Source organism: Brassica oleracea, chromosome C1, assembly GCF_000695525.1.
Source record: "Brassica oleracea var. oleracea cultivar TO1000 chromosome C1, BOL, whole genome shotgun sequence".
Taxonomy (NCBI): Eukaryota; Viridiplantae; Streptophyta; class Magnoliopsida; order Brassicales; family Brassicaceae; genus Brassica; species Brassica oleracea.
In genome coordinates, this window is record NC_027748.1 from 27,844,234 (window position 1) to 27,869,158 (window position 24,925).

General features: G+C 37.8%; 4 protein-coding genes and 2 pseudogenes across 7 annotated transcripts in view; 2 read left to right on the forward strand and 4 right to left on the reverse strand.

The window, feature by feature from the left end:
* Positions 1 to 2,130: 2,130 nt before the first annotated feature.
* LOC106336530 lies at positions 2,131 to 4,464 on the reverse strand (annotated as a pseudogene).
* Positions 4,465 to 5,227: 763 nt separating this feature from the next.
* LOC106312820 (splicing factor U2af large subunit B) lies at positions 5,228 to 8,976 on the forward strand. Of its 4 annotated transcripts, none has more exons than XM_013750485.1 (15): positions 5,279 to 5,434; positions 5,626 to 5,867; positions 5,943 to 6,095; positions 6,315 to 6,388; positions 6,458 to 6,495; positions 6,658 to 6,710; positions 6,957 to 7,033; positions 7,119 to 7,166; positions 7,248 to 7,307; positions 7,401 to 7,461; positions 7,545 to 7,657; positions 7,762 to 8,208; positions 8,307 to 8,442; positions 8,522 to 8,589; positions 8,676 to 8,976. In XM_013750485.1, the coding sequence occupies exons 7-15, from the start codon at positions 6,998 to 7,000 to the stop codon at positions 8,811 to 8,813; spliced, it is 1,107 nt and encodes a 368-aa protein (XP_013605939.1). In that variant the 5' UTR covers positions 5,279 to 5,434; positions 5,626 to 5,867; positions 5,943 to 6,095; positions 6,315 to 6,388; positions 6,458 to 6,495; positions 6,658 to 6,710; positions 6,957 to 6,997; the 3' UTR covers positions 8,814 to 8,976. The 4 variants fall into 4 exon arrangements, with proteins under 4 accessions (XP_013605936.1, XP_013605937.1, XP_013605939.1 ...); XM_013750484.1 differs by having other exon boundaries at positions 5,319 to 5,434; positions 6,954 to 7,033; XM_013750482.1 differs by lacking the exons at positions 6,458 to 6,495; positions 6,658 to 6,710 and having other exon boundaries at positions 5,228 to 5,434; positions 6,954 to 7,033.
* Positions 8,977 to 9,334: 358 nt separating this feature from the next.
* On the reverse strand, positions 9,335 to 10,300 carry LOC106312822 (annotated as a pseudogene).
* Positions 10,301 to 10,332: 32 nt separating this feature from the next.
* LOC106312821 (serine/threonine-protein kinase SRK2A-like) lies at positions 10,333 to 13,306 on the reverse strand. The gene is made up of 10 exons (XM_013750486.1): positions 13,129 to 13,306; positions 12,893 to 13,044; positions 12,632 to 12,706; positions 12,396 to 12,497; positions 12,106 to 12,159; positions 11,930 to 12,022; positions 11,714 to 11,806; positions 11,146 to 11,250; positions 10,967 to 11,065; positions 10,333 to 10,898 (listed from the first exon to the last, which is right to left on the reverse strand). Exons 2-10 carry the CDS (start codon positions 13,010 to 13,012, stop codon positions 10,581 to 10,583), a joined length of 1,059 nt encoding a protein of 352 aa, XP_013605940.1. The 5' UTR covers positions 13,013 to 13,044; positions 13,129 to 13,306; the 3' UTR covers positions 10,333 to 10,580.
* A 1,627-nt stretch (positions 13,307 to 14,933) lies between these two features.
* On the forward strand, positions 14,934 to 19,531 carry LOC106336531. The gene is made up of 6 exons (XM_013775379.1): positions 14,934 to 14,991; positions 15,080 to 15,112; positions 15,594 to 15,652; positions 15,750 to 16,040; positions 16,141 to 16,492; positions 19,326 to 19,531. Exons 4-6 carry the CDS (start codon positions 15,831 to 15,833, stop codon positions 19,529 to 19,531), a joined length of 768 nt encoding a protein of 255 aa, XP_013630833.1. The 5' UTR covers positions 14,934 to 14,991; positions 15,080 to 15,112; positions 15,594 to 15,652; positions 15,750 to 15,830.
* A 4,339-nt stretch (positions 19,532 to 23,870) lies between these two features.
* The window catches only part of LOC106336532, a 1,588-nt gene continuing 533 nt past the window's right edge, over positions 23,871 to 24,925 (reverse strand). Inside the window, exons 2-3 of the mRNA XM_013775380.1 lie at positions 24,703 to 24,919; positions 23,871 to 24,582 (exon numbers count right to left, since the gene is read on the reverse strand). Coding sequence (XP_013630834.1) covers positions 23,871 to 24,582; positions 24,703 to 24,919 — 929 coding nt within the window. The remainder of the gene's footprint in view (positions 24,583 to 24,702; positions 24,920 to 24,925) is intronic.

Below are 24,925 nucleotides of genomic sequence, written 5' to 3' on the forward strand. Positions count from 1 at the left end.
TTTTTTCTATAAATAGAAACAGAGGTAGAAATCCTATATTTTCTACTCTATAAATAGAAATTGCTATTTTATAATAATACATTGGAGTAAGTTCCATTTCTGTTATAGATATCTAATATTTTGTAGATTAAAAATAGAAAATACATTAGAAATGGTCTCATTCACAATTAAAACATCTTTTTACAGTTTCCAATTCAACTTAGTTGGGGTTACAATCAGCCACTTTAACTTGAGGGCCTCCTTATCTTCTTTTTTTTTTGAGCAAATAGCGCCTTCTTATCTAGAACTTTGTTTCTTAGCTTATATTTACCATCCCTAATCCTTTTAATTAATGTTTTGTTTTTTAAGGTTTTGTCAACCGTTTAATTTTTATGATCATCCCCTATACATTATTTGAGAAGTGATTTTGCCATATGTATTTCTACAATTATTTTCACAAAAATAATATGTCATGGTTACTAAAATTAATGACATGGCTTATAACTTAATATGACATGGACAATTACATTTAATATTTAATTTATATTTTTCGTAAACTTTTTAAAATATGGTAACAACTCATATATTACATTTAATGTCGATTTATATTTTTGGATTTTTTTTAGAATATCGTAATAACTCATAAATCATCATTAAAATAAATATATTCAAATAAGGCATTACAAATTTTGAAATATTATTTAATTATATATTTTTAAATTATACAATTGTATTACTAAAATTTTCATAAATGTATATATATTTTTTTAGAAAATTATATAAATTTAATCGTAAAATCATTAGTTTCTTATATATATACAAATTTTATAAAATTTCTTTAATTTTAATTTTTAATAATTATGCAAATTGTTTTACAAATTTGTTTAATATAATTAATTGAAATAAATAGATTAAATCTATCTATTAATTTTAAATATATACATGCATATTCTTAAATATAATTTAAAAAACAAAATTATTTATTTTTTATATTAATTTTATGTTTAATTAAATCAAATTTATATTAAAGTATTGATAAAAAAGAAAATTTACAGTATTAATAAAAAATTATTTTCAAATATAATTTTCATTTGGCTCTTAAAAAATATTTTAAATTTTCTACTGCACTTGGTGAAGGAAAACACCTAGTTTCTTATTAAAAGATATGTTTGCATTGTTTTAAATATCGTCTAGATTAATAACTAAAAGGATAAATTTTCTCTTAAAATATTAAATTTATGCTACATCACATAATTTCTAATATTAAGACTCATATGTACTTATACAGATAGGATTATCGTGTGTGTTGTGATTGATAGAACGAAGAGCAACACAAAAGGAATCTTCTTCCGGTAAAATATTTTCGAAGCGCACCATTTGATATTGCTGCTTACATTCATGATCTCATAAGCATGCGCTTGGTGGGGAGGAGGTGATATTACATGAGCTTCGGAATAATTAAGAGTAGTACCATTGCTTCTGACTCTAAATCCGATCCTACCCTCCCTAAAAGAGATGACCACTAGATGATTGACCCCTGAGAGTTACGTCCACCAGTTAGTTTGGAAGCAGCATCATAGTTGCTCTCCACCATTCCTTCAGTTTCAAAAGCTGCAGGAAAAATACTCGTGTAGCCCTTATATTATCCACATTCTGAATCTATCACTGAACAGATTGTAAGATACAATACCTCTTAAATATTATGGAGGGGGTAAATTTTATTGTATATATGAATAATTTCAGTTTAAATATTATATGAGGGCTCAAGAAAATACATACACTTAATCCTTAAAAATTGGTTATGAATATGTATATTTCTAAGTGGCTTTATGAAGTTTTTTAACATTGAACTTAGTTAATATAATCAACACTTGGAATCATATTCAATCGTATATCTAATGTAAATCGTATTGAACTTAGTTATTTTCATTGTTTTGTCTAACTAAATTTTCAATAATAAAACTTACCTTTTTAGGTGTTTCAAAAAAAAACTTGCTATTTTTATTATTAAAAGCTATGTATTACATAATGAGCAAAACGAATAAATAATGAATTAAAATAATTGTTAAAGATACACAAAACCAAACCCGAACCAGTAGCAAGTAGATTCATGTAACCACAAAGAAAAATAAAGCTTGTTCCATCAGCCAACGCAAAGACTGTGTGAATGTTTATGAAATGAAGCTTGTACCTTATTTGTTAAATCCTTCTTCAGCGCTCTCGTTTCAGCAACCTATAACTCCCATCCGCCATTACCCCCAAGATGTTAAACTTTGGAATTGTACTTGTTCAATTTGTTGATGAGCTCCACATACTTAAATCTAAATCTGTTGTGCTCTGAACCATAACAGATCTATTTCTATCATTCTTTTGTTCCTCCTACTTCAATACAGTTCAAAACAGCTTGTTAGAAGTCATCAAAGAAGCACTTGTTACAAATCGTAAAACGTTAACAAAAGCAAAATTATTTATTACAGCTTACCTTAGAGCTTCGATCTGCACTGGGAAACATAGACTCGGCTGTCTTAAACTTCACAGCTCTACAACCATAACTTAACAGTGTTTTAAGAGAGCCGAGGACGAAGAAACTGTTAGAGATAATTGGCAAAAAAAAAAACAGAGTTTTTATTTAACTATGTGATCTCCCCTGTTGTAGGAAACTATTGTTATTAGTTAATGTCTAAGGCTCTTGTTTAATTGAAAAAAAAAACAGAATATATGAACGTACCATGATCTGAGCCGCCTGCGAGAAAGATGTCCGTCCCTGAAGCAGAATACTAAATGATCAGAACTGATTAAACTATTTAATTGGCTAAAAATGTAGTGTCAGAATCAGGCACAAGCCACACACCTCTGTTAGAAGTCATCTTAGGCTCTTAGCCCATACTGGAACAATGGCTTTAGCATTAATCCATCCGCAAACGTCCTCCAGAAGCGCACAACTTGTCTAGCAGCTGTTTTGATTCTGCTCTTTAGCATACAATATGAGTGATGACGTAACCTCAATTCCAATTACATTTAGTCAACATGCACAAAAAAGATTCAACTACCCTAAAACTGAGAAAATCTTACCGTTTTAGCGATGACGCCTCTACAACCTTCATCAAATGCTCTCTTCATGACAGAGTAGTTTGTACTGGGTGGATCCATCCCAATGACGAAAGGTTAAAACCAACATATTCCCCTTTTTTTTAACCTGTTGATCGATGTCTTTGACATAAACAGTTCTCTTGATTACATCTTCCTTCTGAGCCAAGCTGGTTCTTTTGTTCACTCTTCTCCTCCCTTGGCTAAAGCTCCTTCTCTGCAGCAACCAGTAAAAAGGAGATACCCAATAATCACAAAACTTATACCCAATCAAGTAATCAACAGGAAACTATTGCACACATCTCTTTCACATTTTTAGCAGATAATATACCAATCTCAAGCCATCTGAAGAATGTTTCCACATAAATAATGTTTACTTTCTCGTTAAAACTTTAAAAAAACTGACATACCAAAAAGAAAATTTGCAACCATGTTCTCTTAAGTGTAACTGAATAAAGCAAAAGGAAACAGCTAATACCTGTAACTGAACAAACCACACACAAAGAGTAAAACTGCTTCTCATACAATGATTGATCAAGCGATAGACTCGCAGAACACATAAAAGCTCAAAACTTTCTGTTATCTGTTAACACACAAAGCTTATTCAACAAACCAACAAAACACACACAAAAGGTCAAAACTTTATATATACTGTTCAGTACAAAGTGATACCTTGAATCTACATGACTCTCCACATCCCATAGGAACGAACCAAACGTCACAGCCTCCAACACAAGCCTCTTCAGTCCCTTGAAACTGATCTGTATATGCTCGTCCTTGGACGAATCAATGCCTTGCGGAGTTATCACAATCTCTGGCCTCCCAAACAACGCCTATGTGTGCTTCTCAATTATACCAACCGCTTCTCTTGATCTAATTGTAGCGTATCTCTGAAGAGTTTCTCCGTCAAAGGACATGACGTACGTCTTCAACCGGGACTGTTTCATTTCGCTGCTGGAACCACCCCTCGCATAGATCCCTCCCACAAACGAACCAACTTCTTGGCTTGAGGAAACAGCTTGATACGTCTCTTACGTTTCTTCATAGAACCTTCTCTCTCCTTTCCTTCCCGCCTGCTCAATGCCAGTCTCACCTTCATCCGACCCGCCTGGGAGAATCTTCATTGCCTTCTCGAGCTGAAACCTTTGGTCGATCCGCTTCAGGAAATACCAATGCATCACAGAGGCAGCATACACCTGTCCAACCCCGAGCTTGCTTATCTGCACTACAGTGTTGAGATCACCCTCACGGTTTTTAAGAATGATGGAGAGATATAGGACATGAATCGTCAAATTTATGTGAATCTCAATAGAATTGATCTGTAAATATCTTCAATTAAACGCCAATTTGCAGGGATTTATAACGATGAAAACGAAGTGGAAGAATTGGAGACGACATATTACTTTGGTTTAAAAGGAAGTTAGAAGCATGCTGACGCGTGGGAAAACGGGAACATATGATTGGCAGATTTAATTTGTCTGCGTGGACACCCTCCTTAGTCCTCATATATCCCTTTTAGTATTAGCTGTATTCTCTTATATCAATTTTTCATTTAAAATACACACTGGTAATCAGAAAAATCGATGGGCATAAAGGAGTTGATGATAATGCTCAGGTCTGTATAGCAGGTGGACACCTCAAAATAACTTGATTAACATATTCATCAGCTTTGGTACATCGAAGACAATGATTATCATATTGTATAAAATGACGTGTCAAATTCCTCGTAACCGTGAAATATCGTGTTATAATCTGCCATATGAGAACATGGAGCACTGATTCTCTATGTAAAGCTTTGTGATACTAGTTTCAGTTACCATACCTTAGGTTCACGACAGAAAATATTCGTTGTCATCCAATAAATAGCCTAATTTCACTATATATTCTTTACATTTTGTGTAACTCCTAAAAGACATGTCATCTCTGCTGGATTGGCTGACACAGCCAACTCTAAATGAGGGGTTATGTATAACGATTATTGAGGGTATCTCTTTTCAGTTATTTTGTTCCCTGAATAAAAATCTCTAGTGTATTGCATAACGATTATGCACGAGTTGGTCCATAGGAAGTTTGGTTGATGTAATTGATAGGCCCATTAGTCAAAAGCAGCCCATGTTGGTGTAGGCCCTCTTATACGGAAGGAAGCAATTTACGATAATATCCTTGACCATCTTCCTCTTCATAATAATTAATTCTCGATAAATCGCTTCTAGGGTTTTCTTAACAATCACAAAGGGGGAAGATGAATTACGAAGGTAACGGAGATAGTGTCACTGTCGCCACCGATGACAATAACGACAACGAGAACTACATAGCTAGGGAGAGCTCGCCATTCAAGTCTCTTGGTAGCGAGGACTCCAAGTCTCGAGTATGTACACTTGATCTTTACACGTTCCTTGTTCGATTCAGCTTCTTCCTGTTGTCATTTAGTAGCAGTTCTGTGTTTGATAGTTTAAGCTATATAAAGAGTTAGGTTTGGGTGTATTATGCTATTGTAGAACTTGCCTCTGGTGTGCACTTATTCATTTGTAAGCCTTTGACCATTTGTTTCGCTTGCAGGATTCTCATGATCTGGATAAGGATTCTTCAAGAAGCAGGGAGAAGGACAAGGCAAAGGGGCGTGATAAAGACAGGGACAGAGATAGGGAGAAGAGCAGGGATAGAGATAGGGAACGCGATCGCCATCGTAGAGATCGTCATAGGGACCGTAGCAGAGAACGTAATGGGAAAAGGGAACGTGAGAGAGATGATCTCGATGATGATGATGACGATGATCATTACAGAAGTCGACACCGTCACAGGTACTTATAGTCTGTTACTATTCTTTTTCTTGTTTCTCTCTTTCTTAATTTGACGGTGTCATCACTTATCCACAGGAGCTCTCGCGATCGAGATAGAGAGGAGAGACACAGGCGACGCTCACGCTCTCGCTCCAGGAGCCGCTCTGAACGTAGGTCAAGATCCGAGCATAGGCGTAGGTCTGAACATAGATCACGTTCACGCTCACGCTCACGCTCACGGTCCAAGAGGTACCTGCTTTCTCTGTTATTGCAATGTGTTGTGATGCCAAGTCAAAGAAACCCCTTATTTTTAGTTTTTGATGTCTTTATTATCTTGAAACATGATATAAATATATATATAGAGTATTATTTGGATGTTTATTTGTGTGTTACTTAGGTTTAGTGCAGCCATTTGTATTTCCTAGCTGTTTGTACTGATGTCTGACCTCTTGATAATTGCCCTTTCAGCAAGAGGGTAAGTGGATTCGATATGGCGCCCCCTGCTTCTGCAATGCTAGCTGCTACTGCTGTTGCTGCCGCAGGTATATGCTTCTTCATCTACCCAACGTTATTTTGTTCCTTAACTGCTTGTTGTTTTTGATTTTACGTAGTTTGGAAAGATCATTATCAATTACACGGTGTAACTTTGGTAAGCTGCATTTTAATTGCAGAGGGCTTTTAAATCCTTGCTCTCTTCATAGGATGTTTTACTATTTTTTGTTCCCTGGTGAAGTGGTTCTGGAACTGAGAGACTTTTGTTTTTGTCTTTTTTTTGGTGGTGTTTGTTTGTTTTTGTGTCTTATTTTTGTAGTAAGAACTAAGAAGGCTATGTACAAGGAGGAACCAGTGCAACGGTTGTCATTGGTATTCTTTATCTTCGACTGGCAACTATATGCCTGTTTTCTAGACTTAACAAGTTTTGCCAATTTTGAAACAGATATTACATTTTCATATTTTAATATTCATAAGACGCTGATTTACTCTGTACTGGTGGGTTTAGTTGGTAGGAAGGTGCTGTAGCTTTGTACTTGTTGGCTGGTCTCTGCTTATCCGGAAAAAAATAATATTATTTGACTAACACTCTGTGATGTCTACTACTTGTTATAGCAGGCCAGGTTCCTAGTGTGCCAGCTACTGCTAGTATTCCAGGGATGTTCCCCAACATGCTTGCAATGGTCCCTGGTCAGGTATAATCTATGTATTCCTTTTTTTCTCCTGTTTTGTTTTTTGGCAAACATGCCTGATAACTTCTCATTCTTTCTTCTCACCTAGCAAATGGGAGCGCTTCCTTTACTGCCAATGCAGGCAATGACTCAGCAGGTACGATTAACCAATCTATTTTATTTTCCTGTTGTCCATCTTTTGTCAAGATTCCCATACAATACTGTGTTATGATGGCAGGCAACTAGGCATGCTCGACGAGTTTATGTTGGTGGCCTTCCACCCACTGCAAATGAACAGGTTTTGTTACTTTTTGTCTATTATAGTCGTTTTAAACCACAAATTTTGGCGTTGTCATTTTATGACTACTGAGAATGGATTTTCATTTTCTAGTCGGTTGCAACTTTCTTTAGCCAAGTGATGGCGGCGATTGGGGGAAACACTGCTGGGCCAGGTGATGAAAGTTTCTTTGCTTTTTGTTTTTAGATTTTTGACAGGTCTAGACAATAACTCAGCCTCTGTTTAATTTTCATTTAGGCGATGCGGTGGTCAATGTTTACATAAACCATGAAAAGAAGTTCGCTTTTGTGGAGATGAGATCTGTTGAGGAGGCTAGTAATGCAATGGCACTAGACGGAATTATATTAGAGGTAATGTATTATCTTCTTGCTCATTTTAGATGTCCCATTTCATCTTCTTTATTAATTACAATATGTACTGTGAGTATTTACATCTTAGCTTTGAACATCTCCAGGGGGTTCCTGTAAAGGTGAGGAGGCCAACTGACTATAACCCGTCGCTTGCTGCAGCTCTTGGCCCGAGCCAGCCTAATCCCAGTCTCAATTTGGCGGCTGTTGGATTGTCTTCGGGGTCTACCGGTGGGCTTGAGGGTCCGGACCGCATTTTTGTTGGTGGGCTTCCTTATTACTTCACAGAAGAACAGATCAGGGAGCTCTTGGAGTCTTTTGGGCCCCTGAGAGGTTTTAACTTGGTTAAAGACAGGGAAACTGGAAACTCGAAGGGATATGCTTTTTGTGTTTTCCAAGATCCTTTAGTGACAGATATTGCTTGTGCCGCTCTAAACGGGATTAAGATGGGTGATAAGACACTTACAGTGAGGCGTGCAGTCCAGGGTGTGATTCAACCTAAACCTGAGCAAGAGGAAGTATTACTTCATGCTCAACAGCAGATTGCTTTGCAGGTGAGTGATTTACTTCATGCTTTGTCTCTATAAATCGTCTGGCTTTTACTACTGTATATCTGAAGATCACTCATTAAGTGTCTATTGTCGTGTAACAGAGGCTTATGCTACAACCGGGAAGCACGCCAACCAAGATTGTATGTTTGACTCAAGTGGTTACAGCTGATGATCTTGCAGACGATGAAGAATATGAAGACATAATGGAGGACATGAGACAAGAAGGTGGAAAATTCGGTAAGCAATGTTACTGACGTTCTGCCATTTGCTAACACTTACACTGTCCGAACTCTTGGTAATCCATTGTTGTGTGCAGGTAACCTGGTGAATGTTGTGATTCCGAGGCCCAATCCTGATCATGATCCAACACCAGGAGTTGGAAAGGTCCGTTTTCTACTCTGAGAAACAGTTTTCTTTTTTACTAAGTTCATGATCACGAATCCCTCTAAATGATATTTATATTAATGCAGGTTTTCTTAGAGTATGCGGATGTAGATGGCGCAGCAAAGGCCAGATCGGGAATGAACGGAAGAAAATTTGGAGGAAACCAAGTGGTTGCTGTGTATTACCCCGAGAACAAGTTTGCACAAGGCGACTACGAAGGCTGATCTTTGTTTACTTTGGCTCTCTTAGCAAAAAGATATTTTGTTTGGGTTAATCTTATGTCTCTCTATTTAATGGATATACTTATTTGTCTAGAATATTACTACATTATTATCAATTTAGTACTTGTCTAGAAGACATAAATAACCAAGGTGTGTTGGATAATTATAACCTCTGTCCTAAACCCAGATCGGAAGGTTGAGACTGTAGAAAGGAGTTGATTGGTATGTCTAAGCGTGAAATAAAGAAATTGGCGTTTAGTTTTGTAAAACCAATTCGCCCATATCCAACTAATGGAATGATGGAAATTATGAAATAAAATAAATAGAATGAATATTGCAGACCAAATCATGCGTGTGGAAACAAGATTTGCATAGGATCAAGACTTTGCATAAATCATGGCAAAGCGAATGGGCTACAATCCCAAATCATTTTTATATCGAACACCATATCAGAAACAAGATTTGGTCTTTCAAATGATGACTCATTACATTTTAGAATAACACTGAAGATAGGAAAAAACTTGTCATGCAAGTAAACTGAGAATACAAACCGGTCAGATATCATGTTCTAGCAAACCGGTTCCCTTGAATCTCTCTTCCATTAATCCGTCGATTCGAGCTGCCATTTCCTGAGTCAAGTAGTTGCTCCAATCTCCAACCTTTCCCTTTCTGAAATATGGGCTTTTTGGATAAAAATTAGAAGGAATGTCTTCTCTTCCTTCGGTACCCTCTCTATCTTTCTCTCCTTTGTTGGCTTCAAGATTTTTCAACGTCTCAAAGCTGCAAAGATTCACTACCCCCTCAACAACCCCTTTCTTCTCTTCTTCAGCTGTGAATCCATAACCCATAAACTCAGCCAATCTCTTCACGTAAGGCAAAGTATCAGCTCTGATTGTCTCATACTTGAGGAACAAAATCTGATCAGGATTCTCTTGGTAAGCGTTCCAATACGACATGACATGATCTAGATAAGGACCGTACAAAGAAAGACCTCGACAGAACATGTCGAAAGACTCTTCTAGGGTATATTGAGAGGGCCATTGTCTGACCTTTCCTTTTGGAAAAAATTCCACATGGACACAAATGTGTCCTTTGGGTCTCTCCAGATGTAAACCATCTTACAACCCGACTTCGAAATTGCTTCGGGTAACAATCCATAAGGGATATGAGTCGAGAAAAGAGTGTTCCCATTGTCATTGGCAACATCATCAACTTGAGGGACTAAAGAGAGTTCGCCCTCAATGAAAGGAACAAGATCATGAGGGTTGCTTTTTAGGAGAGGGTTTGAGGAATGGCTATAGAGAAAGCTAGAGCTTTGAGCCAAGTGGTGCCCGACTTTGGGTAGCTACAAACGAAAAAGTCAATGGGTCGTGCCTGGAAGAAGTCTTGTGCATGAAGCCAACCTTCAAGGAGAGGCTGTACTATCCAGTGACCACCGTACTGGATCAGCCTAGTTTGTTGTTTCTTCTGTTGCAACATATTTCATAAACTCTATGGACGATTACGCCACCCAAATCTCCAGTTTAACGTATCCCCTGTCTGTAGAAACAGAGGAACAAAGAGACTATATTTTATATAAGGTCACAAAGCCCAAACATAACTCATCACCAACCTGTCTCTTCTACTGCAGATTTTACAGGACTTCCAAAAGCAAAAACCACAAGAGAAACCTTCAAATTTAAGAACCAAACAAAAAAACACTAAAGAAGACCAACGAAAACTCTTTTTCTTTTCCTTTTACAAAAACAAAACAACCAATCTTTTTTTTCTTTAACTGATTCGGATTTCTCCACTAGCATGCACTTGCTTCACCGTCTTATCATACTCATCTTCTTCGTCTTCTTCTACTACTTCCTCAGATACTTCCTCTGCGTCTTCTTCTCCTCCCCAACCAAATGCTCCTATAGATCGAGAAACAGGAGGAGGTGTTTTTGCCTCTTCCACAATCTTCATGATCTCTTCAACGCTCTGTAGAGAAAACGTCGGATTCTCTTTCCTGTAGTAAGCAGCTTGAGCTATCTCAGTAAGCTCCCGTGGCAGGTTCTTTAGGAACCATGGATGTTTCTTGATTTCAGCTATTGTAATCCTCTGCAAAAGAACAACAAGTTATAATCTCACAAAGGATGGATTAAGCATTTTCGAGAGAGATATGATACCTTGAGTGGATTAGCAACAAATATATGGGAGAGGATATGTTTGCAATCTTGTGAGATATGGACATAGTCAGGGATCTTGTACTGAACAGCCAATATTCTCTGTAACAATGTAGTGCAACAACTAGTGGGTCACATTGTTTCTTAAAGGAAAGGCTGTAAAAAAAAAAAGATAAACTTACTTGCATTGTTTTTCTAAAGTTTTTGGGATCCTCTGGGTCTTCAAATGGGTATGCTCCAACAAGCATGACATAAAGAGTCACGCCACATGACCATACATCAGCCATCTGAGTGAGAAGAAAAATATAAGAAAAAACCGTTAATGATTCTGTGAAGATGATTAAAAAAAACACATCTAAACAAAATTTCATAGATCCTTTATTTGGGATCCATTTTTTTATGCATGGTTCAAAGTTACTATCAATAAAAAACAAGAGTCAGAAAGTGCAAGCAAGGGGTGATGGCAGGTGGATTAGATTTAGATGATAAGCATGGGAAAACATATGGTCCTGGATGATTATAGAAACAAATCTCTCTCGATCCCTTATTAAATGATCGCCCAAATCTACGAAGTCCAGAGCAGATTTATGACAAGATGGGGCTTATATCTACCATAACATGCACGGGTCACAATGTATCAGAATATAATGGATGAGCAAAACTGAAAGACGTACACAACTACAAAGGAAGATGTTCAGACTGTTTTGTCTCTATTAAGGGGCTAAGCACACTTGAATACATAAGATTTACCTTGCCATCATATTCTCTACGAGAAAGAACCTCGGGTGCAATGTATGCTGGAGTTCCAACAGTTGATTTGGGCCTAGAATGCAGAAGTGAGGACTACAAAAGAAGACAAACACATCACACGAAAATAAAAAATGTCCTAGCAAATGGAAGGTAAATAACAAAAAATAAGAAGCAACTCTCGAACACTCAAGTGCTGCCGGAGATAATAAGACATACCTTGGAATAACCAAAATCACAGATCTTCAGACGTGGTGCAGGACTTCCATCCAAGAGAGTATTTTCGAGCTTCAGATCTCTGTGGCATATTTGCTGTGGCAATAAGGAAAACTAATGTGACTACAGGACTGATAAAGAAAAACTTCTGAAAGTTGAAAAGAAAAAAACTTCATTACCATAGCATGGCAGTAGCTGACTCCTGATATAAGCTGCTGGAAAAAGTATCTTGCCTGAGAAAAAAGAAAAGATGGGCACAAACAGCTTGAATGTCATAATCAAAGAAGCTACAACAAATGATCTTTAAAATATATAGATCACATTTGTTTCCCATGCTCAACATACATAGTACAGACAGAACTTTTCCTTTTTTTCCCATTTCTTCCTGGTCGATCTATTTTAAGACAATACAGAACTCTCAAATTGATCTCTTACTTTTAATTTTTAATATCTAAAATGGCAAGCTCACCTCATCTTCACTGAATCTTCCAGCGCTGCATATACGCTCAAATAGCTCGCCTCCAGCAGCATATTCCATGACAATAGCTATGTGCGTTGGAGTCAAAACCACCTGCAAAAGCCCAAAAGGTTTAACCCACCACATAGTGCACTTGCGAGAGATGTGAAGATGCACACCTTAGCTGAGACTTTTCAATTTTCAACATAGCTTTAAACAGGCCATCAAAGTGTAGGAAATGCACATACCTCCTTAAACCGGATAATATTGGGATGGCGAAGTGATCTGTGGTTAATAATCTCTCTAGCCACATTCTCATCGATCTACATACCCCCCAAAAAAAAAAAAACAGAAAAAGATTCAATATTTGAACTTGGAAGACAAAACAAATATAACAATTCTGAACTAAGCAGATACACAAGTTAGAATATTCAAAATTGGCATTTTGCCCATCTCTGAAATCACAGCTCAAGAGCTCAGAAAAAAAACAAAAAAAAAAAAGGAGAAACCTTAGGGCCACGCTCGATGTACTTCATGGCAACAAGTTCCTTGGAGTCTTTGACCCTCATCAGCCTCGCCACTCCAAAGTTCCCAGAACCTATGTCTTTAACAAGCTCGTACTTCTCCATGTTCTCCCCCCCCACCCAAGACTCAACAGACCCTAATTCCCACGACACAACCCAGATAAAAAAAGGCTGGAGAGTTCTCAAAGTATGTTCAATTTCAGTTCTTTCAAAAGCCGCACCTGAAACAATATACGAAACCCGATTCGGAGATTTTCGCAGAAAAGTGGGTGAGTGAGAGATAAATGGATGTGAAAAGCGAAGCGGCGAATGGTCAAGTTGGTTAATGAATCCCTTTTCTGTTCCGCGAAGAATTTTCAAAAAAGAAGATATGATTAATGATTACACTGATTGATAATCATCGTCTCTCCTCGCGGTGGCCTTTTCTTATTTTATTTGATTTTTTTACTTCAAATATAATCTATAATAATTCAAAATGTAGGACCCACAAAATTTCTTTTCAGTCAGTTTAATGTTTCCTTTACTGTGAGACGTGTCGCTATATGGGAAAATGATTCCTTTTTTTTCTCGAAACTCCGAGGAATAAAAGGAAAAAGTGCCAAATACGATTAGAATAAATAACAATTAATTATACTTAGAAAAAAAATACTCAAGCTTTTTAAAACGCTTAAAACAATACTTTACCAAAATTAGTCAACTATTAACAGGATAAAATGATGACGTTTTTAAAAAAATAAGTTCTTTCTTTGACTTGAACCCACGTCTCGCACACTAACCACGAGACTAAAATAACTTTTTAAAATATTATTACAAATTGAAAATTATATAAACTATCATGCTTCTTCATTTTAGTAAGGTACAAGTATTTGTAATAATATTTTTAAAAATTACTTTATTCTAGTAGTTAGTGTGTCCTTTTAAACAGGTATCGAAAAATATGTTTGAATCTCGGAATGAACATATTTTCTTTAAAAAAATTAAATCAAAACGACGTCGTTTTATCTTGTTAACGGTTAACTAACTTCTGTTAGAGATCAATGTTGATTTACGCACGTTTTAAGAAATTTGGATAGTTCTTTTGATTTATAGTTGAGTTAAGGTCGTATTTGGCACTAACTATTTGTTCGGGTTGTATTTGGCACAATTGAAATCGTTGGGGTTGAAATTGACAATTTTTCCGGAGAAAGAATACTAGTTATGTGGGTTATGTCATATTATTACGTCGATATTTTCTTTTTTTCTTTATCCTTTTTTTAGAGACAGATTCTTGTATTTTCTTTATCTGTAATCATATGTAAACAACTTGTGACAAACGTTATACGGACACTTCTCTGTTCCCTCTCTAGAACCTTACACAGAAAGGAAGAGAAGAGATGATAAATCGTTTTTTTTGGTGTAATATACTTCGATCTCGCGATCGATTACGTACTTTCGCTAGGCGATTTTCATTTTTCGTTTAGACGATTTTTGTGGTGTTATCAAATCCAAATCAGATCCGTTCTTCATGTTCTTATCCTCTTCTGATTTGGTTTGATAAAATAAAAGTTATAATCTTGCTTCTTTCTTCTTCACATCTCATATTCCGTTTGGTATTGGGGTTTATTTTCTTTCTAGCCGGTTACTCTTGATTTTTGTCTGGCTAGGAATCAATCTCTGCTGCTTGTATTAATGGCAGAGTATCCTAAAAGGGCAAATAATTAAGTTTTTGATTAAAGCTCTTTGCTTTGGTACAAATTTAGATGAGTCGAAGCTTTCCATTATGGATAGGCCCTGTTCGTTTGCGGGCCGCTAGCGTCAGCGACCAGTCCTAGCGACTAAACGTTGTTCGTTTGGTGGTCGTCGGTTCTGCGACTGATCGCTGCAACCAGACGCCAGCGTTCGGCGTTCAAATTTTTCGATCGCTGAAAATTTCAGCGTTGCGATCGAAAACCAGCGATCAAAAAAATAAAATAGTGTAAAAAGACAAAAACACCCTTGATTTATCTTCAAAATCACAAAACAATACCCTTAACCCTAAATCTCTTTACGTCTTTCTTCGTTACGCCTGTTCATCATCTCTCCTCCTCTACCATCAAAGCTCAAAGGTCAGTTAACTCTCTCTCTCTCTCTCTCTCTCTCTCTCTCTCTCTCTCATTCTGATTGGAAGTAAATCCTTTTCTTTTCAACTTTCAGGCAGTTCTCTCTCTGATCCTGATTCGAACTCAGGTACAATCGATCTCGACCTTTCACTTGAGAGATTTAGGAGGGTTTATAGCTAGTACTGAAATCAGTGAGATGGGCATGTTTCAAAGCGTTGTCTTATTGCTGTACCTGTAAGAAAATTGCATTGTTCTGGGTTTTGGGATTATAATATGTTTTGATCATCTAAGATAGTTGATTTGCAGAGATGAGTTTTGATTTCAATGATTAGAAGTCTTTGATCATGTCTTAATTTATTACTTCATTCACATATCAGATTAATATTGCTTTGGTTGAAACAAGTAGATTAATGGCATTACTGTCTGATTCTAAAGAACGTGGTTGGCATGTGGGTTTGTTCTTTCACGTAGCTTAAGAGTTATGTTGCAGTTTTGTTTTCTTAATGACACAACATTAATACATGTCTATGATTGGCTTAGAATGTGTTTGTATATTGTTAGCTCTTCCCCTTTGATTCACTTACGTTTTGTTTGTATTATCTTTTCAGGTTTCGACATAAATCACAACAAGACAACAACTAGACAAGAAGAATGGCTAATAATTATTGTAAGTGTCTTATGCAGTTCTAGTTTCTTAGATGTTTTGTGATTGTTTTTTCCTGCTAGTTTAGCTTGTTTGTGTATTGATGAGACTTGTTATTTAGAACTGGACCGATGAAGAAGTTCGGTATTTTTTTACTCTTTATGTCGATGAGAAAAGAAAAGGGAACAGACCAAGGAGTGGCATGAATCTAGTTGGAAGGGAGTTCATCATAAAGAAGTTTGAAGAGAAATTTAGTAAGAGATGGATATGGGACAGGTTCAAGAACAAGGTTGATATCAGTAGGAAAGCATACGTCAAGTTTAAGAAACTCACTCATAACAGAACCGGGCTTGTCTATGATGCTATGGGAAGGTTGGAGATGTCCGATGCTTGGTGGGATCAACGCATTGCGGTATGTAACTTTCTCTTAGTTGCTTTAACAATGTCAGTATATTAGCATGAAAGAATACAATCTGTCTTCAAGTATACTAACTTTTTTTTCTCTTAAACAGGAATGGCAAGGTGCAAGAAAGTACAAGACCAAAGTGCCTCCAAACATGGATGTTTTTGAAGCAGAGTTTGGTGCTGTTACTGTGACTGGAGCAGAAGGATGGAGTGCTCAGCAAGGAGAAGCTAGTTTAGATTCTAGAGTAGATGCAGAAAAGGATGAGGAATCTGATTCAGTTGAAACTGATATGCCAGCACCAAGAGAAGAAACAAGTAGAGCTGGATGTTCAAAGTCAAAGAGAAAACGTAAAGAAGTTGATCATGAGCCTTATGCTGTTCGAAATGCAATTCTGGCAGAAAAAAATAAGATAGCTGAAAAGATGCTAGATAAAGTGGTCACCATTTCACATTGCTGCTGTTAACCATCTCAAAGCTGATGAAGGAAACATACTATCTTTTATGTCTTTTCCTAGTGATGATGATAAGATTAGCTACCTTGAACATATGATTGGAGTTAAGATTTATGAAGGATTGTAGTGTCTGTTTAAGTATGACTGTTTAGTAAGCTTGTTTTAAACTTATGGCTTTTGTTTCATTTCTTTTGTTATTTATATTTGAATTTATATTTCGTTTATTAATATGGTTTTATTTACAAGATATGTATAAATTAAAAATAAAAACTGAGTAACTAAAAACGAATTTAAAAAAATATAAATAACTGTAATCATATTTTTGTCAAAAACTAAATAAATAATTTAAATGTAAAGATCTGGTCGCAAGCGACACTGAAACGAACGACGTAGCGATAATTGCGATCAACCGCACGACATGGAAATGAACAATCCAGCGACAACCGCTGCGATCAACCGCGCGACATGGAAACGAACAACTATCAGCGACATCAAGTCGCAGTCGCTGGTCGCTGACTCTAGTCGCTGACGCTGGCGACGACCAAACGAACAGGGCCATACTGTTTCGGCAAAGATCTGTTACTATAACTTCTGAAGCTTTATCTGCAATACACTTCCGGTGAATAGAGAAATGGGTTCTAATACAACCGGCGACCGAAGAAAGAAGTAATCTCAATTGGAGTCGGATATAGGAGAATCGAAGCCTTTTCAGAGAGGTGGACGATGAACGGAAGAAGCGGTTGCTCAGCCCGGCGGTGAAACCTCGTTAACGGCCGAAATTGCCTGATTCAAGCAAAGGACCCGTAAGAGACATGTGGTCCAAAAGGCTCCGAATGCTGACACGTGGTTGAATGACTCATTCACCACCGTTTCTTTTTTCTTTTCGTTTGGACTTAATTTAAAATTCTCTCTTCGGGCTTATGTAAACCGACCCAGTTGTATGTTATCCAATGGGCTTTCAATGAAAACATGTTGACAAAAAAAAAGTTATACGGACAGCAATAGAAAAAGGCATATACAGATTAATCTTTATCCGGGCTGTCTGCTTAAAGCGAATAGAAGTTTTTTTTGAACATAAAAAAATTCGATCAATTGTGTACTTACCTAACGATTGAAGTTAGATTAAGGCTTTGATTGGTAACACCGGATTGAACGGTGTGAAATAAGCGGATTGGATATTTTGGTGTGGTTTAACTGCGATATAAAAGAAAAACATACTGTGGAACAACCGCGATTCGTCTAAAATAATCATTTCAAGAAAAAAATATGAATGGTGACATGTATCATGAACACTATAACTGCAGGATGTATATAATATATTTATATTTTACACACTAAAAATCAGTAATACTAGTATAATTTAAAAAAATATATATATTTTATTTTAAAATATTTTATGGGGAATTTTCCAAATATGACTTACAACTTGATTTTAAATACAAACCTATACCTAAACTTGAATCAAATGCAAAACTAACCTAAAAGCCTTGTGAAATTACAGCCAGTACCTTGTGACCAAACAAAAAAATAGAAGCCATTTTTACGAATATAGCCTCAGTAAGTTGTCTGAGTCGTCTGAGATGCTGAATGTCTTCTAGATGACTTCCAAGTAAGTCTTCTGGTGTAGCTGATCTTAAAAATAATTTTAAAAATTTTAAAAAAATATTTTGACAAGCGAAAAATTTAAATCATGTAATTATAAACAGTTTTAAGTGATATAAATTAAAATATAACAAAATTGAATTGTTTTCAACATAGATGAGTGTAGGTAGTGAATCATGGTATTCTTTGGTCTAGGGTTTGGCAACATATGTTGTAGTATTGTATGTATTCTTAGGGTTAGATTTTGGAAGGCTTAAATGTTTTTTTTGAAAAATTAAATTTTTACCTGTAAGTGTTTATTTTTGTGTATAGTAAACACTTTTGAAGTTTAAGTTGATTTTATGAAGTGTTTAGTTAGTTACTTAAGTTTATGGGTTATGTTTAGGGTCTAGACGACTTCCAATAATTTTAGATGGACGACTTACAGGGAAGTCGTCCATACCGGACCGAATCCTTTATTTTAGCAATGTACTTTTAAACATAACCGGATCATTTACCGGACATATAAATACCATTTTTTTTTACTTTTTCACAACTTTCCAAAACCCTAGCACCGTTTCTCTCTAGATGCGATTACGAAGGCGATTACGCTCTGATTTCTCACCGCCGGTAATCTCTCGTATTCCGTCGTTCTCACCGCCGGTAATCTCTCCTCTTATGACAAATCTTGTTTCTCCTTCATGGTGTAGAGTATTTAGTAGTTTAAACTGACCATCCGCTTCCTTTGTTCAGATCTGAAACTGCGTCTCGTTGAACTCCGCCGCCAGTAAGTTATTTCTCTTGTCTTAAGGCGTTTAGCCGCCGTAAAACCCTAAAAATTGTAGTTTTGATTCTTCTTTTCCCGTCGATTTTTGCAGATCTGTAACCGCTGGTGTCGTTGGAGACCATATCTTCTCCGACTGTAAGTCATCCATCTTTTAAAGAAACAGTTTTTTTTGTATTTATTCAGAAAGACTACTCAGACGACTTCCTGGAAGTCTTCCATAGTGTAAGACTTCGTAGAAGACTTCCTGGAAGTCTTCCAGAGTGTAAGACTTTGTAGAAGACTTCTTGGAAGTCTTCCAGACGACCAAAGTCTTCGTTGGAAGTCTTCCAGAGTGTAAGACTTTGTAGAAGACTTCTTGGAAGTCGTCTTAGTAGTCTTCTCAATAAAAATTACATGCAAGTCTTCCAGTATTTGTATTTAGAATAGTGCACTTGTTATGTGATTGAGATGCTTATTTTTGATTGTTTTGCAGGCCGGAAAATGGATTTACCAGCACTCCCGCAGAGGATGTATACATTAGGGGAAGAGCCCCCTGCTCTGAAGAGCATTTCTTATCACACTGATGACTTGAAGCTATTTACTGCACTAAGGCGAGCTCTAAACGCTGACGAATATGAGGAGCTGAAGGAGTCGAAGTTGGTAGTGTTCATCAAGTTCAAGGAGCTGAATTTTGGTTAGGCTTCAAGGCTGGTTCATTATATGCTCAGTTTCCAGCTTAACATCAAGAAGAAGTATGAGCTCTGGAGTCTTGTTGGTCCATAACCGGTGAGGTTTTCACTGTTGGAGTTTGAACACCTCACTGGTCTGAACTGCAATTACATCGAGGACCTGGAAAATCCAAGGGTTGAGGTTACGAAGGCGATGGCTGCTTTCTGGGAGATGATGGGTGTTGATGTCGATGTTGGGCAAACTACCGAACATATAAAAGCAGCATTTGGGAGATGCTAGGAGTGGTCTCGGGAAGATCGCATGCGGCTCGGATACCTTGCCATCTTCACTGGATTCACTGAAGGGAGAAAGTACTCAACCGCTACACGGGCTAGTCTTGCAAGGCTAGTGATGGATTTAGAAAGATTTGAGAATTATCCTTGGGGGAGAGTGACGTTTAAGGTGCTGATGTAGTCTTTAAAGGGTGTAAATTTGGAATCAAATTCATACACTGTTGATGGGTTTGATCAAGTTCTCTAGGTGTTGGCGTACTTTGCTCTGCCAGAATTTGGTGCTAATTTTGGGCATCCCCTACCAAACAGACCGTCTCCAATGTTGATGGCTTACAATGGTGGCAAAGGACGCAGATTTTTTAAAGAGGCCATTAGCAGACAAGTATTTAAACTTCACAAAAAACTTTAAAGTAAGTCGTCTGGTAAGTCTTCCAGAGAAGACCTCGCAGAAGACTTAAAGTTATGTCGTCTGGGCGACTTAACTTTAAGTCTTCTGTGAAGTCTTCTGTGGAAGACTTACCAGACGACTTACTTTAAAGTCTTCTGAGAAGTCTTTTCTGGATGATTTCAGTCTTTGTTATCTGAGTTGATATCTTTTATTTTTGCAGACTAGCGTGATCAACTTCGTCCACAAGGACTATGCTGAGATGTATCCATGATGGGACTTTGATGTAGAGGACCCATCCGCGGAGAACATAATTATAGTCATGTTTAATGCGAAATCTAATTGGAAGTGGACCATGGATTGTTGGGAAGTCACCGGTACTAACCCGAGAGTGAAGAAGGAAGTGAGTGCAGCGGAGACAGAGAGTGGTGTGAAGGAAGAAAGTGCAACATCTCGGAAGAAAGCTCATAAAAGGGTTCGTAGAGAGGCTTCTGTTGAGGCTACTAAAATGCCTTCTGCTGAGGTGCGTGCAGAGGCTTCTACGTCTGTTGGTGGGATGACCAAGGAGCAGATTGAAAAAAGCTTCAGGGACATAGCTGATGTCATGAGGGATGGGTTTGGGATGTGCCTGAAGGAGATCAAGTTGCTGGGGGATAGGATGGAAGCTATGGAGAAGAAGGTGGGAATCACCAAAAAAGGGACTGCATCTAATGAACTTCAAATCACAACTTCAAATCTGGAAAAGCGTGGGAACGAACCCGGAGTTAGTACCAAAACTTCTCCCAAAATCACAGAGAAGAGATTGACCAGGGAAAGTGTTAGGAATAAAGAATGATGTGCTTTGTTTGGATGAATCATTGTATGTCGGAACATTGTTTCTAGTGTGCTTGGATCATTGCTTATGTATGAATTTTATTTGATGTGTGAACTGGATATTTGGTTAATATTTTATAAACACATTTTGTACATCGAAATTGCAGAGTGAAAGTGTGAATGAGGCGAAAGCAGGACAGAATGACACCCAAAAACCGAGTTCCTCGAAAGACATGAGTCTTGTGATAGCAAATGAGCCCGAGGAGAAACCTCCAGAACAGAGTGGTGAACCTAGCGTTCTTGTATTGGACAAAGGAGTACCCATTGATTCAGATTTACAGAAGGAGGAAACTAGAAGGCAGAGAAAGAGGGATGCTGCTATGGTACATGTTCGTGGAAAGAGTGAACGAGCAAGGAAACTTGCTGCCTCACAGCAAAATCCTTTTAAGGGAAACAACACTGCCAAAGTGATCATTCCAAACAAAAGGGTTGGCCAAGGCTATGATCCTTTTGCACCCTCTGACAAGAAGATGTCGAAGCTGCTCACTGACTGGGTGAAACTTGATCCGTAAGTGAGAATGTCCCATAATAGCTTCCTTTAGTATACAAAAAATCCTGCTTATCTACATTTTGTGTTTGCAGTTATTTTAAAACACCTATGGCCAAAAAACCACGTAGATGTACAAATCGGTTTTATTTCACCCTCCGAACCCCCTTAGAATGGCTGAACGACGGAGTAAGTCTCCTGCTATGTCTTCTAGTTTACCCCTTACCAGTATTTATGTCTTCTCTAGAAGACTTAACAGACGACTTACCAATTAGTCTTCTGTTATGTCTTCTTTAGAAGACTCATCAGAAGACTTACGATTAAGTCGTCTGGTAAGTCTTCTCTAGAAGACTTAACAGACGATTTACCAATTAGTCTTCTGTTATGTCTTCTCTAGAAGACTTAACAGACGATTTACCAATTAGTCTTCTGTTATGTCTTCTCTAGAAGACTTAACAGAATACTTATTAGACGACTTAAGCGTAAGTCGTCTGATAAGTATCTCTTACTTGTTTTATCAATGTATTGTTTTATATGCAGCATATGGATGCTTTTATCAATGTACTGAGGCAACGGTACCAAGATAATCCACATCATTTCATGAGCGAGAGACTGTGATTTCTTGATCATGTATTTTCTCAGCAGTGGTCCCACAAGTACCCGGAACTTAAGAGCGACGAGGGTGACATCAACAACTTAGGAAGAAGACTCCCTGGTGGGGCGTGGAATTATCATGCAGGCATTGTACCAACATTTTGCCAATCAATGAAGGTTTAGAGGTTGGATGTGGATGATATTTATGCGCCAGTGAACTTCAGGACCGAGCATTGGATTGCTATTTAGATATCGATCCCTAAGAGGCACATAGTCGTCTTGGACAACATTTTAACACATATTAAAGCTGCATACCTCGATGTGCTCATGGATCCTTTTGTCAACATGGTCCCTTATCTGCTTATTGAGTGTGCTGGCTCTGACGAAGAGCATGTCAAACACACACTGGAGCCATACACATATGAGAGAGTTACCGTTGGAGTACCTCAGTGCCGAGCTGGTGATTGTGGCGTGTTCGCTCTGAAGTACATCGAATGTCATGCTCTAAGGATGTCATTTCCTCCAGAGTTTTGTAACAAGAGCGCGAAGGCTATAAGGGAGAAGATGGCGTTGGATATATTTAAGGAGACTCCTGAAGGCCATGCAAAAGAGAACGAAGACAATGATGAGAACCTGAGAACTTATGACGAGCAAGGTTACTGATGTTTTATTTGTACTTGAACTTGTGGGATGAAATGTGCTTTTGTATGACAGATTAGGAAGGTGATTTTTTGTAACAGGGTCAGGATAGGATGTAGTTTTTTGTAACCTATCCTCGTACCAAACTATCATTTCGTAGGAAATTAGTTTGGTAGTGTTGTAACCTTTCGGATAATCTAATCTAATGGTGGAGTTGTAGTCTTTTTAAGTTGCAATTAAGTTCATAACACAGATAAATTCATAACACGTAAACCCATAACAGAAGTAGATAAATTACAATACAGAGAAGTTCATAACACAAAGTCATAACAGATACGCAAATATATAGTCTTCTGGATGACTAATCAGAAGGTCGTCCAGGAGTTAAGTCTTCTGGACGACCAATCAGAAGGTCGTCCAAGATTTAAGTCTTCTAGACGACTAACTAGAAGGTCGTCCAGGAGTTAAGTCTTCTGGATGACTAACGAGAATGTCGTCCACGTCAGTTCTTACAATGTGGACGCATATGGCCAGTTTCTTTGCAGACCGAGCACCTACAAACCCTGTGTTGCTTCCGGGGCATGCGTCCTCTCATCCTAGATAGCTCCAACCAAGATTGCCATCTTGATTTCTTCTGTCTCCCCGGACTACGCTTTACTTCCGGAGGAAAGCATGTGTGTGCCTCAACTTGTTGTCCAGCACAAGGATAGATATTCTCTGAGTATCCTGCAAACAAAGTATCTTTTGTGTAGACCGGGCATACAAGTGTGGAGATATGCAAACCAGCATATGATCCAGCTGCTATAGCATGAGAGCAAGGTATTTTCTCGACACCATAGACACCACAATCACACTTTCGATGTTCCAAATCAACAAAACAGTCCTTTTTGGCACCTTACACAAAGAATCGCCATCCATCAATTTGTTGGACAGACATTGTATCTGCTATCTCCGATCGAACAACAAGCAAGTATTCAACCCACCGACTATGTTGAGTTGTGAAACTCAAAGCATCATCTCTCCTTTTCCAAAACCACCTTGATAGCTTATCCGTTATGAACTCCAACATGAAATGAATCAGAAATCCTCTAGCTCGCTTCAGTGCGGAATTAATCGATTCAGCGATGCTGCTAGTTTTATGTTGTGCCGGTCTCCCTGACAAAGAATCCTTGACCATAGGGTCATGTCGGCATTCTCCAAGTAGGTTGCAAGTTCCGGGTTTGCACTCCTTATCTCATCCATATACCGGTCAAAATCGTAAAGTGTATGAGCATAAGCAGCACCTTTCGCCAAGTACAAGAGATGCTTCCCTTTATACTTTTGGACAATGTTCTGTTGAAGGTGATAATAACATATTCCTCGGGTAGCCCACGGAAACACCTTATCACACGCATTCTTAATGCATGTGTGCCGGTCAGAGACTATCACCAGAGGATACTCATCAGATACACAACTCGCCAATTTTGTGAAAAACCACTCCCAAGATTCATCATTTTCACCATCAACGATCGCAAAAGCCAATGAAAATATCTGAAAATTACCATCCTGTGCGGCTGCAACTAATATAACACCTTCATACTTCCCACTTAGGTGAGTCCCATCCACCACAATGACCCTTCTCTGATACTGAAAACCTCGGATTGAAGCTCCAAAGGAGAGAAATATATACTTAAATTTATTCAGAGAATCAAGTTCTAGACCAGTGATAGAACCCAGATTTACTAAGGAGATTTGCTCCAAATATGAAGGCAGTTGCTCATACCCATCTTCCGCTGATCCTCTCACCAATTCTTGCGCATATAACAATGCTCTGTATGAAGTGGTGTAATCAAGTGTCATGCCAAACATGTTCTTCATTGCATCTTTGATATGCTGCGGATTCAACCCATCAATGATTCCAACACGATCTATGAAAAGCCTACCAACATACTTCGGAGTACAGTGTTTCCGCTGGGCAATTCTGTCTCCCACAGAACATGTATGAGTTTCCACATACTTGTTTACCCAAAAAGTGTTTGTCTCATGTTTCACACTCGCTCTGATCTTCCATCCACAACCATTAACCCGACATGTTTCCACAAGGAGAGTTTTCATTGACTTGTATATTCTGAAGGAGAACCTACGCCTCACCGCTGTCAACCGCAACTCTGAAA